Raw genomic sequence first — 18,349 nt, forward strand, 5'->3', positions numbered from 1 at the left:
ACTAGGCAAAAAATTGAGTTTGGGATAGTTTCTGCTTGAGCTTCTCTGGATTTCTAAGGAAAACAAAGACTAGATCTCCCCCCCCCCTCTATGGGGCTGCTTACAGCCCTAACCAGGACCCACAGAAAGCATTAATGTAGGTTGTTAGTAAAGTTATTCTGTGGGCACCATCTGATTCTCTACAGCACTGGAGTCAAGGGCTGTTGAAGAAACTCACCATACAGAAGATAAAACTGGGAAAACCTGGGACTAGTGGATCCATGCAATTTTACTTAAAGCAAAAAGTTGATTTTTTTGAGATTTCATCAGGGAAACCACCTGAAGCCTTGACAGAACCAAAATGATTTTCAATAGAGTTAGGGATAGTTCTATAATTGTGGCCAGCCATGCCCCCCCCCCAGTAATCCATGTTTATGGTTAATGGGTCACCTGACTAGTAAATTAGAAATGGCAGCCACCATTTTCAATAACACTGTGAGCCTTCAAAATTATGACTTCTGCTTTTGGTGAAGAATTTAGTGAAATCTTCTGCCTGTCTTATTAAGTTTACTGGGACTTTCAGAGTCCCAGGTAAGTGTACACTGGATTTCAGCCTTACAGTACCAGCTATTTGCAACACATGCCAATCATCCTAAGCAGTGCAGAAAAGTAGTCAGCTATAAACACTGAAAGCTCAGTTTAAGAGTAATGAATGAATCCTAAAATCTCTTGGTGAACAGCTTTGTGCCTTTCAAGTGTCCCTGCTGAGCACAGAGCATACTTTTTGAGGGGTATGTAAATGTTTGAGGGGTATAAGCCCACTAGTCTGGCTCAGGACTAATATCCATTCATGTGTACCCAGTGTTTCTAAGAAACTGAGCAGGGTTATAATGTTGCCCTTGGGAAACAGAGTGTGTTTTCCCATAATTACTTAACCCTTTTGTAGCATGAATTGTATGCTAAAAACTGAACCGAGGGGGCCAGAACTCCCCTTTTCCACAACGTGTCAGTTTCCGAGCATATTTCTGTCTTACAGGCACTATAAGAATATTACTATGTCATTGGTCTTTGGTCTGCAACAATGATTCAGCAGTGATTCAGTAATGCAGCAGTAACTATGATTTCAATGGAGAAGCAGAACTGTGTGTGTGTGAGAGAGAAATTTGCACCGGTTGACTTTCTGAAGACTCATAAAACGGGAAAGCGCCAATTGAACAAATAAGGCACCTGCTTTGGGAGTAAATGTTGAACATCACAAACTTGTGTTGTAGACAGTGTGATATAGTAGGCAGAGAGCACGGACTGTGGACCAGAGTTACTTAGGTACAATACTATTTAGCTGTGAATCCTACTTGTGACCTTGGGCTCTTATATCAGCAGGTCTCCACAGACTTTAAAGCTGCATTAGGATCTTTAAAAGGCGAAAGATTTATACAATCTGAGGAGAAGCCAGAGTATAAGGTGGAAAGGTGGGACAAAATTGTGATGAAGATGTACCTGTCCATCACTCACATTCATTCACACCCCCAACTGCATTCATATTAGGTTCTGGCTAAGCAGCTGAATTCAGTGACTGTCTAGGTCAGCATATACAGGATAATAAGCAAAAGGGCCATTCCTATATATTTGCTATGCCAGCAAGTATATACTTAGCATACAGCATGGATTGCACTATGGCAACATGCTGTAACCCAGATGCTGTGTGTGCTATATTACAGTCAAATAAATGTGGCTTATAGGCAGAGATGCTGGTTGAAGTGTTTAGGGAATGCCAATCTATTACAATGGAATGATTGAAAATGGAACTTGTGAAAGTTCTTCATTTCTCATTGATTCATATTTGGATAAAGTTTTATTGAATGCATGTAGTTGGCAGGTATGTAATCCCCACCCACTGATCTATGGCACTGCTGATAGCTCCCTGATCCCTCTTCCACTCTTTTCAAGTGATCCATGCTATTCTCCTTGCTGCCCATTTTAAAATGTCTGTGTATGTGCGTGCACACAAAACATAAAAATGACTGTGGTGAACAGTGGCAACTGGGAAGAAGGGACAAGTCTTGACACCAATTAAACATGCATGGGGCTGGGCAGAAGGAGGAACAGCAAGGGGAAGCGCTGAGCTTGCTTTGTCAGCAGATCCTTTGAAAAATGTGTGGAAAGCTCTTGTGCCATAGGACTGAGTCAGAAGTCTTAACTATTGATTTCCCCTGAGTAAATGCACCCCCTAGAGTATTTAAAGTGTAAATACTGAACTTCAACATGATACAGTAATAATATAAATAACATGCCTTATCTATTAGAAGGGAATACGTAGCCTCTTTTTTTTTTAGCGTAATCTCTCTATCTAGAGTGAGAGCTGATTGCCTGTGCTGGGAAAACATACAGCACTGATCATCTTCTTGGCACTGTGGTTGTTTTCTCATCCAACAACTGGAACGTATGCATCCATGTGCAATCAATGTGACAATCCAGCTAGAGCAGGCTTCCTCAGACTCAGGCTTCCAGATGTTTTTGACCTACAACTCCCATGATCCCTAGCTAGCAGGACCAGTGGCCAGGGATGATGGGAATTGTAGTCTTCAAACATCTGGAGGGCCGAGGTTGAGGAAGCCTGAGCTAGAGGTACCATGGATGAAATTCAACATCATGCTAATATGATTCTTCCATCAGCATAAGCATTTCTGCTGATGGAACTATCCCCCCTCCCTTGATGTGCTGTTTTGGGGCTTCTCCTGACCCCACTGAGCTGAGGAAAGCAGGGGCATACAGGAGAGCAGAAATGAGCAAGCCCCATTGTCCCAGCAGGACTCGTTGCCCTGGCTCCTGCCAGCACAACTATTGAGTTGAAGCCGGCCCCACACATTTGAATCATTCCTGATCCAGAATGAAACTAAACGTGGATTCCCCAGACCACGTTAGAGCAACTGTCAGATCAGTACTGTGAACATATCACAAGCCAAATGTTTATGACTAGTATGTCACTAAGTACATAACACATATCACATATCGCATTTCTTAGTGATCATGTGATTATTGCTATATGAGCTGTTTGGACGCTGCCAGGCAAGTGATGAAAACTGGTCCACCAAAATGTCCCGTTTAAGTATGTGACTGTGGCCATTTTAATACAGGTAAGTGACCATCCATAATGTTTGCTCCAACCAACTGCAAGTTGAATCATGTAAAGTGGAACATAAAGTGCACCAGGGGAGGTTTAAAACATACTTTGGAGAGGGCACTTTGGAATCAACTAACATCTGGAAATAGAAATGATGGGATGAATCCCTCCATGCAAATGAACATTACAGGAGAAGCAAAAATGAAGGTAAGAGGTACAAATAGAATTCCATGAAGCCAAATTGTGAAAATGAAGAAAAAGGGAGAGAGACAAGGAGACACGATGCACATTCTGTATGAAAGCATGCCTAAGCACATCAGGAGGGCCCCCACATGGATGAATATTTATATTCTGCCAGATTTTTAAAGGCTGTTTATCTTCTTTGCCTTCTGTCTTAAGAAAGAGTAGGGCTGCTTTTTAATTGAAGGATTCCACAACATCTTGGTTTTAAGTAAGGAGACAGTCTTGAAAGAGTTGCTTAATTCTTTGGAGTCCAGAGATAGTGTTTGAGTTCTGTTTAAAAATCCCAGACACTTATTCCTGGTGCAACTGACATTTTAAGCTGATTTGGAATGATACATAGTTGGAAGATAAACCCTCTGCTAGCAGGAAATTATTCTGTGAGCTAATATATCAGCCAGAAGTTATATCTTTCATCCTCCACTATAGGGGGTGAAGGGGATACTTTTTTTTTTTTATAATTCCATTATCAAAACATTGGCAGTGTTTGCATGTTGCAGAAAATCTTAGAGGATTATTGTGAAGGCACAGAAGGCTCTCAGCTCACTCCTCCCGCCTAATTAATGTGAGCGACAGACCATGATCCCTCATGTGTCATTACACCTGAACTGGGGATCATGGTTCCTTCACTTCAAACAAACCATAAGTCAGGGTTTGCCCAATGTGAACTGGGCTGCTGAGTTAGATTCAGTCACTAAAGTCAGAACTTTCAGATGTGTCTTCGGAAACTCAAAACAAGAGTTTTATTTTGATGCTTGGTCTAATTCCCAACTCTCTTACCTGCTGCTTTTAATAATAATAATAATAATAATAATAATAATAATAATAATAATATTTTATTATTTTTACCCCGCCCATCTGGCTGGGTTTCCCCAGCCACTCTGGGCGGCTTCCACAGAAACCAAAAATACACTAAAATATCACACATTAAAAACTTCCCTGAACAGGGCTGCCTTAAGATGTCTTCTGAATGTCAATAATAATAAATTTTATTTATAGAGTTTCATCGGCAAGACTGACCCAAGATAATCTGCTGCTTGAGGCTTCCCACCAAGTCAAGGTGCAAAATATCCAAAGCCAACCAAGTTATTTTGGTACCTATGGCAGAAAAGCCTGCAAGCACTTGTTCCCCTCCCTAACCCCAGTTTATTGACCCCCATCCAGATGTCTGTCCAAAACCTTCACAGCCTCTCCTGGTTCCAATGGAATGGAAAAATAGAGCTGTGTGTCATCAGCATATTGATGACACCGTGCTCCAAATCCCCAGATGTCAGCTCCCAACGATTTCATATAGGTGTCAAATAGCAAAGGAGACAGCTTGGGCTCTTGAGGGACCTCACAGGTCCAAAGCCATGAAGCTGAGCAACCATCGCCTAGTACTACTTTCTGGTAGCAACCCTGCAGGTAGGAGCAGAACCCCTGTAAGATAGTACCACCACCTTCCTCAGTTGCTCCTGAAGAACACCATTGGCAACGGTGTCAAAAGCCCCTGAGACGTGAAGAGAACCAACAGGGTAGCACTCCCACTGCCTCTCTCCCAATACAAATGAGTTCAATGTCATTACCTGCTAACTGCTGCCCATCACACCACTCATAAAGGTGCAAGGACAGTAGCTGAATTTCCTAGTAAGGGATTAAACAGGTATTCTTGGTCTCCAACGATGCCAGCATGCCAACCTCACTAAAATGACAACGTGAAATCCCTCCAAACTATCTTGCAATATGCTCATGAAGTCAGAAAAATCAAAATTCCCCAGTCCTTATCAAATGGAAGATACTAATATATTTATTATTTTCAGTGAGCCCAATTACACTGTTTCAAGCAAGCTCCCTGAAAACAGTTTCTTGACTGCAATCATTTTCCATTTGAAGGGTAAATATTTGATAGGAGGGGTGAGCTGGATCCCGTCAATAAAGGCACCACACCCAAGCTGCTGCTGGTCGTTCAACTGAAAGAAGACTTAAGTTGGCTCTATACATAGCAGTCAGGAACCATGCCTGAGAAAACATCACTTCCATACGCACAGGTGGCCATTCTTTGTAGATATGAGTTTTGCATAGTTCCTGAGCTGAGCCGAGAGTGTACCAAGATGATGTCACCCCTGTTAGGGAAATGCAGTCTATACAAGCTCATGGGAACTTACTGACAGATGATACATTGTTGGTCTGTGCTGGCAAAGCGCATTATCTTCACAGTTTCTAGCAATGGACGATTTTTTGAAAAATAGGGGAAATCATGCCAATGCTGTATCTGTCTTATGGACTTGGGTTTAACTGCAGTCTTCTGAATAAAAGAGAGTAAAATGAAATGAAATGTTGGTACAACCACACCATACATCTAATGAACATCTAAAGCACATGGCGTCCTACAAAGGATCTTGGGAACTGGAGTTTAAGGGTGCTGAGAACTGTAACTCTGCAAAGGATACTTTTGTATGTGTGGATGTATCACATTTATACTTGGTACTCTAGTTGTTGAATAAAAACATATGAAAGGATTGACAACCTTAATCTCTGCCACTGTTTCCTGTCCCTTCAGTTGACCCTTATACAGATTTGTAATTGTTTATGTCCTGAGGTGAACTTGTCTTAATTTCACATAATGCACCTTGACATTCAAAACAGTGTGAAGTCTTATGGGAAAGAGAACTGCATCTTGTGGGGAGGGGTGTCCAATTTAAGAAGCCAAAAGGACACTGAGGTTTCGTTTTGCATCCTGAGCCGTTTTGTAGCAGACTATTTTATTTTTTTTTATTTTTTTTGCATGGGGCTTTGGGACAAAACATAAAATCTTTCCTCACCCATCAATTTAAGTGATACTAGGTGTGAGAAAGAAAACTCTAGATGTGTGGAGCAGGCTGTGTTCAGAGCTAAACTGAATAGGCCACAGGAAAAGGCAAGTTACAGTATTTCCATCTCTGCCTTCTAATAAGGCTAAATAGTGTTATCATACACACTCACTGTACATTTTTACACATGTATACTCAGAAGTATGTCCCACTGAGGTCAAGGGAACATCTTCCCAGGTAAGTGGGCATAGGGTTACAGTCTCCATCACTCTTCTGCATGCTTCCAACAAAGGCTTCTCTGTTTATTGAATTGTAGATACCTGCTCTGCAGACCCTGTCTGTCCCATAACCTCATTATGTCGCTACTAACACCTGGTAACTTCTCTTGATGCAACCCAGGTGTACCATATCCCTAGGGATTAATGAAGAGAATGCAGCTAGCTCATCAAGCCCACCATTGGCTGCCAGCTAAGTAGGGTGGCCATGTGTCCTATTTTATAGAGGATGGTCCTCTAGTTGAAGGACTACCAGAGGACAGACCTCCATTTGAAGGTGTTTTCTGTTTGATGGGCTGTCAGGCCAAGTCACAGACATAGGGCAATAAGTAGGGAGAGAGTAGGGATACCCTGACATTGCCCATCAGTGACGAGCAATTGGACAGCAGACTGAACAGGCACTGTGGACTAAGCACATATTTGCATATAATTCACATTAGCTAATGCATAGGCATATTTAGAAATAATTATATAAATCAATGCAAATTATATGCAAATCTATGCCCTGTACTGGCTGGAGGACACTAGGTTGGTGGAGGCTGTTCTACTGCTATGATCTCTGCAGTTGGTCACGTGGTTGTTCTAAAACCCTCAAACACTGATGTCCTCTTCCTAGGGGAAGGATTTAAGACATTGTCAGGGAGGCACAAGTGCTAGAACTTGGGAAAGAATAAGCAGCTACTCCAGGCTGCAGGGCCCTGAAAAATTTACTCCCTTGATTGTAAATGCAACTGATAAGGTCAATAATTCAGTGCTGGAGGATGAATCAATGCAGAATCTTTATGTAGCGGAGAGCAGAACTACCAAGCTTCAAACCAACCCCTTGTTTAAAGATCAGAAGCACTTGGCTATTAAGGAACACAAAGCAGACTCCCAGAGCCTCACAAAATAAGTGTACAAAGAAGTTATTTGCATTCAAATAGGCAAACTGGAAATGTTCAGATTAATGAACCTGCTCAATGAGACATGGACAGATGATGCTACCTACTAAAGCCCTGGGTAGGCTAGACCCAGCAGGAAGTAGAAACCAACCCCTGGTGGGTTGCCATATGTGACTGGTGGGTTTCATTCAGCTTGATGGGTCACAAGTTGTGTAGGCCTGCTGTTGAGGTTTTTTTTTAGTGTGAAGCTCAGTAATTTCTTCCATCCAAGTATGGCTGAAGGCAGGCAATAGCTCTTAAAGGAGTTAAAAACTGCTTGAAGAGAAGCATTTCCTCCAATGGATCCTGCCCCCCAGCTGCCTCTGGTCAAATACATTTCGCAGAGTTCTTTCCCTCCTCTTCTTCAAAAACTGGTCACCAGGGGCAGAAGTGCGATGAGACTGAGAGTATATATACCAACGAAGATCAATCCCTGTTTCAAACTGCTTTCCACTCTGAAAATCTCCACGGCTATGTGTGATAATATAGCCAGCCATCTTTATAAATAATGTGACAGCCTCAAATTTTATAGTGATAGCTACATTTAAATAACAGGAGAGAAATCTGGCTCTTGGTGTGGGATAGAGAACAAGACGCTTAATCTCTCTCTCTCTCTCTCTGTAGGTCTTTACCAAAATACATGTATAGCTGTCAGACACCTCACAAATTCACTGTAAAAATAATGACAAAAGCATGGACGCTGTGACTTTTTTTTATAACTCCAAGTTAGCTGTTAAACCCATACAAGGAAAAAATGTTCCTTTTAATAAAAAGAAATATTTGTGTAATAAGGTCAGAAGCAAGAGCTTTCAGACTATCGAGGCAAATTACAAAACCAGAAAGAAGAGGTTTCTTGCCAACAGTGACTTTTGCTGACTCTGAGTACTTTAGTGAGCAGCCTGAAGGCTTGCTGAGTTCACCTGGTTCCAGTGCTGGCTTGCTGCCATTCTGGGCCTTACACTTCCATGCCCAACTCTGACTTTTCACTTTGAAGGTCAGGAACCAACAGCCAATTTTTGAAGAACTAAGACCTTGTATTGTACTTCACGCTATTAAAATAATGTAAAACTTCTGTTTGTTTACTTACTGGGGGGAAATGGCGGAAATACTGCCAGTTTCTGAATGATCTATCCACTTTATGTTTATGACACTGTGGCAGAAGGAAAGTTTTTGAGCTTTGGTATGGTTTCATGATGGGCGGTGTGATTTAATTAGTAAAGGGCATGTTCAGGGAGGGGAGGGGCCTAGCGCTCTATTAAAATGCAGGGCTCTTCAAATTTCAAGGCACATGTCGCAATAGGCTCTTGTGCCACCTGATGGAATTAGCACATCCTCCAACATTTCTCCGGTGAAAATAGGGACACCCCATTCCATAATGATAATTTTACTGGGTTGCCCCAGCCACTCTGGGCAACTTCCAACATATATTAAAACATAATTAAACACTAAATATAAAAAACATTCCCTATACAGGATTGCCTTCAGATGGCTCGGGGGTTAGATAACTCCATACCCTCCAACATTTCTCCAATGAAAATAGGGACATCCTAAGGAAAAGTGGTACATTCCAGGATCAAATCAGAAACTGGTACGGCTTCTCTAAATCAGTGACACCCCAGAAAATAGGGACATTTGGAGGGTCTGAATTAGTGGCTTTAAAAATATTTCACAAATTCAATTTATCAGTTGCCCCCTAAAATTATAATCCCCAAGGAAAAGGAGTTTTGTTAGTCCTAATACATTAGGAAAGTATGCCAAGCCATTACAGCAAGAATGAGGAGCTGTGGTTCTCTAGATGTTTTGTTAGATTCTCATTCCCATCAGCTCCATCCAGCATGGCCAGTGATTAGGGATGATGGGTATTTTAGTACATATCTGGAAGACCACAGGTTCCCCATCCCCAAGGTGAGATGAAGATGGTGTGACTGAAGATTCTGATGCCAAGGTCATTATTGAAACTTACTTATATAGTTGCAGTTGTTACAGCTGTAATATAACTGATGGCTTTAACCATCTCTAAAGGGTCAGCCAAGCAGGGGGTCAGTGTTGTTCTTGCTGGAGGGAATAAGATGTTGTGAGGCTGCATAATTCGAACCAGTTGTTCTTGCTTCTCGTAAGAAAAAATGCTCACTCTGATGCTCTGTGTGGATGGAGGTGGCAGCAAGATGAGGTGTGTCTTAGATGCCAGGCATATATTGAATATGGTGCAGATTTCTCAACGTCTGAACTAAAGAAGTCTAACGGGAGAGAGTCATCTTATTTGAGGGTTTGGAGGACATATCCATATGAAAATATGGATCCAATCTGCTTCAAAGGTTGGTAAAAGAGACTTGAATGATTCTTAGGACTAGGCAAGTGCATAGTTAAATAAGTTCTTTTCATTTTTAAAGAATAGACTGTGGTCCTCTCTTAGACAACTAGTGATGTAATATCAATACAAATGCAGTAATTTGCCAGCTGAAATAAACAAAATTTTAAAAATATCAAGCAAGGGTATTCTCACATGGTTTCTTCTGAATGTCAGTCAACACTTTATTTGCTAAAACCAAAGGTCATCATAACTTTCTTAGAATCCCACAGGCTATGCAACCACATGCATACATTTTCTTGCATTGTTTTGTGGATAGAGCTTGAGTGGAAAATGGATTGGTGGAAAGGAAAGAGATAAGGGAGGTAAAAATTCACTGTGGGTATCTCACTTCAGCGTATGTTTTTACATCTCTGAGTTCCTCTCATATCCCAGCTGCACTACCTGGATGCCTTCTTATCTATTTTTTGATGGAGCTGAGGGCAGGTTGGGCAATTCTCTCCCTCCCTCCCTTTTTTAGTGGGATGGGAATTCTCTATAAGAAGAGCCTGCTGGATCAGGCCAATGGCCCATCTAGTTAAGCATTCTGTTTTCACTGTGGCCAACCAGATGCCTGTGAGAAACCCACAAGCAGGACCCAAGCACAAGATGACTCTCCCCTCCTAAGCAACTGGTATTCAGAAGCATTAAGCCTCTGACGGTGGAGACAAAGCCCAGCAATCATGGTTAGTAGCCACTGACAACCTCCTCTTTTAAAGTCCTCCAAGTTGTTGTCCATCATTGACTCCTGTGGGAGCGAGTTGTATCAGCTTCCATTGTCCCTTAAGGCAGGCAAGTATCCTTGGCTCTTCTCTTTCCTTGGATCTTGGTATCCAGACTGAATGCAAGCCCCACCAGTCAAATACTATGTCTTTTTCTTTGTTTTTTTTTTTCTTTTCAAAAAAGAGATTAAGTAAACATGTGAAATAATCCTGGGGTAGAGCAGTTTTATGCCAAACTTCCCTGCACGTAGAAAATAAGCAGGTAAGCAACCATTATTTCATGCACCCTAGCTTTCCAGAGACAAAAGGTTTTCTGACCAGGAGGAGGAGCATTCAGTCCCACCTGCACTCCTATCTGCATCCATAAATGGCACAGCCTCTAGGATAACCATATCATGCTTTAAACAAAACAAAATGTGTAGATCACACTTAGTTACATTTAGAGAGGCTCTGACTAATCTTTCCTTACTTTGTGAAGGTTCACTGCAAATGAAATCTTGATTCATCAGTGAACTTACTTAACCAGCAGGAAGAAAGTTAATGAGAAGAGATGTCTGTCTTTCTACGAAATGACATTTTTGCTTATTCCTTAACATCCACTCTTAGGTCTATATTTCCAGCTAAGAAACCTTGCAGTATTAATAGGTACCACGTGGCCTAATGCCTATTATTAAAAAGGCATAAATGACAGAAGAGGCACATCCTCTCTTAAACAGCTAATTGTTCTCATGGCATATCTAATGCTTCGACTGATGTCATAAATTTACTATCCACTGAACAAAGGTGTGGGTATTTAACTATCAGTTGCTGTGCAAACAAAAGGCTTAATCCTCATTCTGATTCAAATGTTGGCTGCAGTGAAAGCGAAAACTAAACATCACCTGACATGAAATGTGCCAGTCAAACAGATGCAGCCTTAAGGATGACTGGTGCTTTTAAAAAGGTTCCGGCTCAAGGGTACAAAGGTCTTCCAAGCCTTTACCGGGAACAGAAGCATGCACATCAATCCACTGGAATTACAGTGTGGTCCAGGGGATGAGTATTGGGCATGGACGTTAAGTGACTGGCTTCCAGCAGCAGCCTACATGGTCTGGAAAAACAATTTATTCTTCATTTATAAAATGGGCATCAAAATGACCTTAGCAGATTTTATAAGAGGCTTTGGGAGGGAAGGGGATATGCTGCTGCAAAATGCACTAAATTCTCTGTCCCCACACCATGTGCAGGTGGAAAAATGGGATAATTTAAGTGAATCGGCTGGACAGAGCGGGGTGTTTGCTTTCATTTTCACTGGTACCTATGTGGCTGTTCTGGCAATGAATCACCTCTTGACAGCCTTTGCTCCACCTGCAAATGCCCTGGACTGACACTATGGATTGTATCCAACTAAGTTGGTGGGAGGGAGGGTAAAAGTTAGTTATTCATTTCAGTGGGTCTACAACTCCATTTGAGAATGCCACACTAAATGGATATCTGCAGAGAAAATGGCAACCACAGTCCCCACCATTAGTGCTGCTGTGCTCAGCTTTCCCACGAAGCCTTTGGATCATCTGCTTAGTTATAGTAAGGTGGAGACTAAGCCAGAGTATGTGTAATTGAAATAGTCACACATTCTTCTGCCTTCATCTTCCCTTTCCCCTGTTGCTTCTTGTGCCTATTTTAGATTGAAAACCCTTCAAGTAGGGACTTTTTATTTGCAGACCAGGCTGTACATAGAAAGTTCTGCGTAAATGATGATGGTCATTTCCATGGTCACCTGCACCATTCAAGGAGCATATTTAAGATGAAACTCACAACTGTTATTTTTGCTGGAGCTAAATGGCCACAGGAGTCAACCTGAGTTTCTATATGGACACAGCAGTCATCATGTAAAGAGTTAAGATGCAACTTCATCATTGTCCCCCCTTAGCATGAGTTGGATGTGCTGCTGTAATTTTAGTAGCCTTTAGAATCATATATTTGATTCATACGGACTTCAAAGATCTGTGCTGTATCTTTCCCTGTTTCCTGAAATAAAACCAATTTAAAAAAAACCCTTCCACTGCAAATATTAGAGGTGGAAAAAAAAGTTATTAGGCCATCCAATCTGTTTCTCCTTACATTCTTTTTCCATACTTTTGTCCAATCTAATTCTAAGAATCGCAAGCAATGGCATTTCCACCACAACTTTGATCCTAACTTTCTAACGTTATTATTTTTTAAAGCAGGCAAGCTGTAACAGGCTTGCCCAAACTCTCACAAGAACGCTGTATAACTAGCAGCACATAATCTGTGATGACAGACATTATTGCAACTTACAAACACACTGAAGACTTGGTGAGGGGTTGGGGGGCATGTAAGCAACGAATGCTGATGCGTAGATCCTAAATACTCACAAGCTACTATATGGGGACTGTGGAGTTTTGGTGTCTTGCCAAGGGCAACATTGTTTTTAAATACCATCTGAGAACGACTTCAAGCTAAGAAAAGTTCCCAGAGAAGTATAATGTAAATAAATTCAGCTTGCTTTTAAAGAGCAGCAAAAATACAATTCTATTAGCTGACAGCCATGGGTGATACTTGCGTAACACAGAGAAGAGCTTGCATTATCCCTACTATTTACTAGCAGTGTGTGTGTGGTGAGGCAGAGATGTGGATTTGTTGCCCTGCCAAAATTGGGAGGGATGAGGCTTACCTGGATGGGTATAGAGTGGGGAAGGATGTTGCCAAGCTAGGACTGTATGGGTACCAGTGGAAACCCAGCATCCAGGTAAGCTGAGGTGAGGTCAGTGTCGGGAGGGTGGCTCCATATTCCTGCCCCACCACACTGGCTGCTACTGCTATTATTCACCTATATATTCACCTATATTTAAAAAGTCTTTTTTATTCCTTATCCAGCATGCAAAAGCAATCAGGAGAAAGCTTCATAACAACCAATTTTCCCACCCCTTTCCCAGACGAACACTTGGCTTGACCCTGGAAGAGTACGTTGATGTCCATGACTATATAGCATGGACATCAAAGTGCCCTTCTAGGCCTCGGCCCAGTGTACCTGAAGGAATGTCTCCACCCCCATCATTCAGCCCAGACACTGAGGTCCAGTACCGAGGGCCTTCTGGCGGTTCCCTCACTGAGAGAAGTGAGGTTACAGGGAACCAGACAGAGGGCCTTCTTGGTAGTGGTGCCCACCCATTAAAGAAATAAACAACTACCTGACTATCAGGGAAGTTTTTAATGTTTGATGTTTTATTGTGTTTTTAATATTCTGTTGGAAGGCGCCCAGAGTGGCTAGGGAAACCCAGCCAGATGGGCAGGGTATAAATAAATTGTTGTTGTTGTTGTTGATGATGATGATGTGAGTTGGTAGCCAGTGTGAGGACTGCATTTGGCCACGAGAGAAAACGGTCACATGATGGCTTCCCCATACATCCAAGGCACGATTCACACACATGAACGGTGATACGGACAGCGGTTGCAAAGGCGAATGGCATAGGTGCCGTTGGCCAGAAATATTTGGAAACCATCTTCCCCTAGGGTTTCTCCACCGGTGTGGTGAGAAATGGCAGAATAATGGAGCAGGAAATCTTCTCTGTACATAATGGTTTCTTTCAAGCTTATAAAATCACACAGTTGCAGGCAGGGATGCGTGGGGATTTTGCTCGGTCTGCATTTTTAAGCAGACTGCCCCGATTCACACTTCATACACTTCTGGATTTCTGTCTCAAGGTTCTGCCCTAATGACACCATTGCTCCATCTTGGGGTCTGTTTCTTCATCACACTACAGCAAGGGGGGGACCTTTTTAATTAGCCCGGGGGTCACATTCCCTTCTGGTAGCTTTCCTGGGGCGATATGCCATTGCCAGGTCAGAGCAACAAATGCAAATTTTGTCTTGGTACAGTAGCCCAGTTTCTTCACGTTGACACATTCCTCTCTATCCTCCATCCAAGCAAGTAATCAATGTTATCAGAGTCCAAGGACACATTTCAGCCAAGCAAAAACACTCACGGAGGGTGCAAGACAGGGCTGGGGTGTGGTTTGTGAGAGTGTTTGGTCCGGGGAGATTCCCAAGACTCAGAGGATGACATTTGGCTCATGGGGCTGAGGGTCCGCATCCCTGCAATGAAATTTTAGCTACTGGCATTTCTAGACAGATGTGTACACATGGGAAATCCAGAGCATCTAAGCAAGTAAATAGCTGTATTGTAACCGCAGCCCTGTTGATGCCACTGACCTGTTCACATGCATATAAATATTGCTATATTAAAAGTTTTATATATACACTTTTGTGACAGGCACCCTAGGCAGGCTATCCCAGCCTAGAAAGATCACATGGTTATCTGAGGTTATTTTAAAAACAGGAAAATAAACACTAAATTTCAGTCTCATATTTCCTGAGCTGATGATTCTTTTAGGAAGAGCTGAGCAGCAACTATTTCCTGGCCTGATCCCCATTAAGATGACGGCTCTTTGCCAGTTGAAGGATCTCGGTGGAATTCGAATGCATCCTGATTATAAATACATTCTGTAGGTTATTCGTCAAATTATCAGGTAGAAATAAACAAGAGAGTTTTGTTCATGTTTCCCATTAATTCAAAATGCACAGATCATCATCCATTTTCTCTTCCCCATGCCCTGCTTCCCCAAATAATCAGAAAACTACTTTTTTGCACATATTTGCTACATTTTTTTTTTATTTCTACAGTTGGGAGTTTTCATAGATATAAAATTTGGAAAGTCTTTTCAAATGCCCATCTTTTCAAATTGGTTAGGGGAAAGCCAGTTCTCCTAGAACAACTTTAGAGAGGGTCAAATTATATGCAAAAAGCAAATGCACACAAATGCTCTTCTTGTTTCGCTCTGGTTGCATTATCAGGAGGGAGCTCTGTGTGTTGCACAGAGGCTTAGGAATCACATTGTTCAATTACTTTCTTTTTAAAAATGTGCAACATGAGGACAACATTGAGAGAAGACATGAAGTCTGTGTGCAAGCAATGAGAATCAAATGAGCATTTATAGAGCAACAACCTTACTGCACAGAAAAGCCCCCCCCCCCGCTTTTTACGTTAAGCCTGACAACTGATGGCTTTGGGTTGACATTTACCTGCACTAGCTATGGTATCAAATAGACTGTGTGACATACCATGAGCAGCTGCAACAACAACACCAACAGAAGCAACATGTGTTGTTGGGCCTTTGGTTTCCAGGTGCTTGAGACACAGCAGATGTTTCTTCATTTTGTGGCTGTTGCCTTTTTCTCATTTCAGCTACTTCAGCACCCCAGTGGCTACAAGAACACAGACATAAAAGAACATAAAGGAAACGCAACCTGCATTTCTGCTCTTTCTAAATTGACGCCAACGGCTCACACCCTCTTTCAACTTCAAAATACAAATCAAAGCATCCTGTCTGCCACTTCATGTCTCAGGTGAAGTGGGATTCCCAGGGACCCTAAGTGGGAGGAAGGAGTGCAGAAGAGAAGCTACACAGAAGGTAATGAGGACAGGGCAAATTTCCACCTGCCAGTCTCCATCTCCCTAAGCCTTTCTGGAAGCAAAGATGGCCTCTAGACTTAATCAGGAGAACAGGGAAAGGAGTTCAAAGGGCTCCCTCTTCAATGTGCATTGCTGAAATCCAGTTCCATCTCCAGCAAATATATTTTCTGTAGTGATGTGGGGAGAAGGGCAGATATCTTTCACTGCCAGAAAGGTTTTGAAGTGTGGATCTGGGGAGATAGTGCTTCAGGGTTGCTTGCCACAAGGCTTAACACCTAAAAGATGTTCACAGATCCCATCTTGCTGTTTTATATTCCTTTGGTTTAAGAAACCCTTTTTGTTACCCATGTTCAGTGGTACGCACCTCACAGTTTCTATAGCACTTGGTAGTGTTTAAGATGCTAATGACAATGTGACTATCACAGCTTTTCCGTCTTTCTTTTCTTTTTGCAGAGAAAGATTGTCACTGAAGACACAGACATATTCCCTGTTTTACTCTAAACAGGGTGGCAATATATGCCTTACTTTGCAGAGGAACATCCTCTATTTGAAGGGCTGGCCAGATGAAGCCCGGTTTTAAAGAAAAAAGAATGGAGACCAGGAGCCTGAAATTTATTTTATTTTATTTTATTTTTTATTTATTTTATTTTATTATTTATTTTATTGCACACAATAAAATCCCTTTATTGCCAAGCACCTGGTCAGTCTTCCACACTATGATGAGATGTATTCTAATTCTATCTCATTTATAAAATTATTTCTAAATTTGCACTTAGGCACGTAAATTAGCTAAGGTAAATCTGTGTTCTAGTTTTCCCCTTTTTTGGTAATATATTTCCTGGCGGTTTCTTTTCTTTTTTTTTTTGCAGTGCTTAAGTGGCCACTTCTGGGTTCATATAAAAGTAGATATTGTACCCACGCAACATGGACAATACTACTTTCATGATTTGATTGTGAGCCTGAAACAATTTGTGAAAAATAAAATCAATGTACCTCATTGCATCTCACTATGTTGCCTGCCGGATCTTTGCCAATCTCGCTGGTTTTTGTTATTGCAAGCAGAAAACATATATTGCAAGCCCTGGCGAAGCACCATAGGTCACTGATAGGTTGAATTCTGCTGGATATGTCATATCTATCTATACAATAAAGTTAAAACTGGTTAACTCTGAGAATTTCTTCACAAGGAATTATGGAATTCAGAAACACTACACTGCTGAAAAAGTGACAATTTGAAGAGGAAAAGTTTGTGGGGGAAATATCAGTTAAGTTCTTCAGGGGAGCAAACTCTTATCTGATAGAGTACCTGGTTTTAATAATTATTTTAACTGTGTAATATATTTAATTCTGCGTTATCCGTTCTACTTATTGGAATGGCTTTGTAAAAATGTTAGACATTTTCTCTTATATATATAAAATCAAACTGTTAAGATGCCCAGTTCAGAAACCTCAAGACTTACTTGATTGTAATTTGGCCGGCTTTATCCGCTATGCCTGAAAATTTAATTCCCTTCTCCCCCAAAGGGGAAAAAGCAATACCCATTTTTTAAAATTCTGAAATCATCATGGGGGGGCGGGAGTGGGGCGGTGAAATGAAACTTTGTTTTTCCTGAAGCAGACTTGGCCTGGAACCTTAAGCTGAATTGAGCAGCATCTGAAGCGATTTGGACTGAGCAGAACTGTTATTGGAAAAGCCAGATTAGGGTCTGAGCTGAATCTTGAAGTCGATGCACAAAAATACCACATTTTTCTCATGGCAGGATAGGCATTTCTCTCTCTCTGAGAGTTGTTATTTTGAAACTTCTGCAACTCGATTAATGAAATCTACAAAATTTAACAGTGGGACAAAAACAACCTCCTCGGGAAGCCCAAACCTATGCATGCTTATACAAAGAAATAACTCCTTTTGAATTCAACAAGACTTGCACCTAAGTAAGTTTGCATATGATTTCTAACTTAGATATGAAGTTCCATGGCACAACTTGACTATTTACTTAAGATTCATTAACACCCGAAACACTGGAAACCTCAACAGAGAAGCACAAGCCTCTATACCGTTGATGACAACACCACCCTTCATTAAATATTGTGCTGCTGTTTTCACTTAGTGAGTCAATCATTCACTTGTGCCGCCTATGGCCGTAATAAATGATATTCTATTCTAAAAAAAAAATAAATCACATTATGTTCACTTGCCCCTTGTTTAATGTGCCACGGGCAAATTTGTTGGGATCAATCATACAGAAACTAGAGGGTACCCCACCAAAATTCCACCTTGCCCAAATCTTGCAGGACAAGGATACCCACACGACCCTGAAGGTGGCTAGGTTCCTAGTTGCTGTCCTTTCCCAAAAGCGACGCCAAGGAGCTCTACAAGCTAATTAAGGCGTAGTATGCCTTTCCATTTTATAGTATTTTATTGTTATAGTGGTGTTTTAGCGATTGCTTTTTTTTCTCTTTACGGCACAAGCTGTTATTTATGT

At 41.5% G+C, this 18,349-nt stretch overlaps 2 protein-coding genes across 8 annotated transcripts in view; one reads left to right on the top strand and one right to left on the bottom strand.

Annotated features, from left to right (window-relative positions):
• LOC310760079 (VIP peptides-like) overlaps nt 1-18,349 on the top strand; it is a 397,324-nt gene that overhangs the window by 154,131 nt on the left and 224,844 nt on the right. The window lies entirely within an intron of this gene.
• RGS17 (regulator of G protein signaling 17) overlaps nt 1-18,349 on the bottom strand; it is a 59,977-nt gene that overhangs the window by 5,705 nt on the left and 35,923 nt on the right. For 3 of the 7 annotated variants that reach the window (XM_083608046.1, XM_083608044.1, XM_083608045.1), the window contains exon 2: nt 15,515-15,658. The exons of 3 other annotated variants lie outside the window; for them this stretch is intronic. In XM_083608046.1, coding sequence (XP_083464172.1) covers nt 15,515-15,633 — 119 coding nt within the window. In that variant the 5' untranslated portion in view covers nt 15,634-15,658. Of the gene's footprint in view, nt 1-15,514; nt 15,659-18,349 lie in introns of those variants that run through there. One more of the 7 variants, XM_083608047.1, reaches the window with a different exon arrangement.

Source organism: Podarcis filfolensis (assembly GCF_964270895.1).
Source record: "Podarcis filfolensis genome assembly, chromosome: 3".
In the NCBI taxonomy this organism is placed as follows: domain Eukaryota; kingdom Metazoa; phylum Chordata; class Lepidosauria; order Squamata; family Lacertidae; genus Podarcis; species Podarcis filfolensis.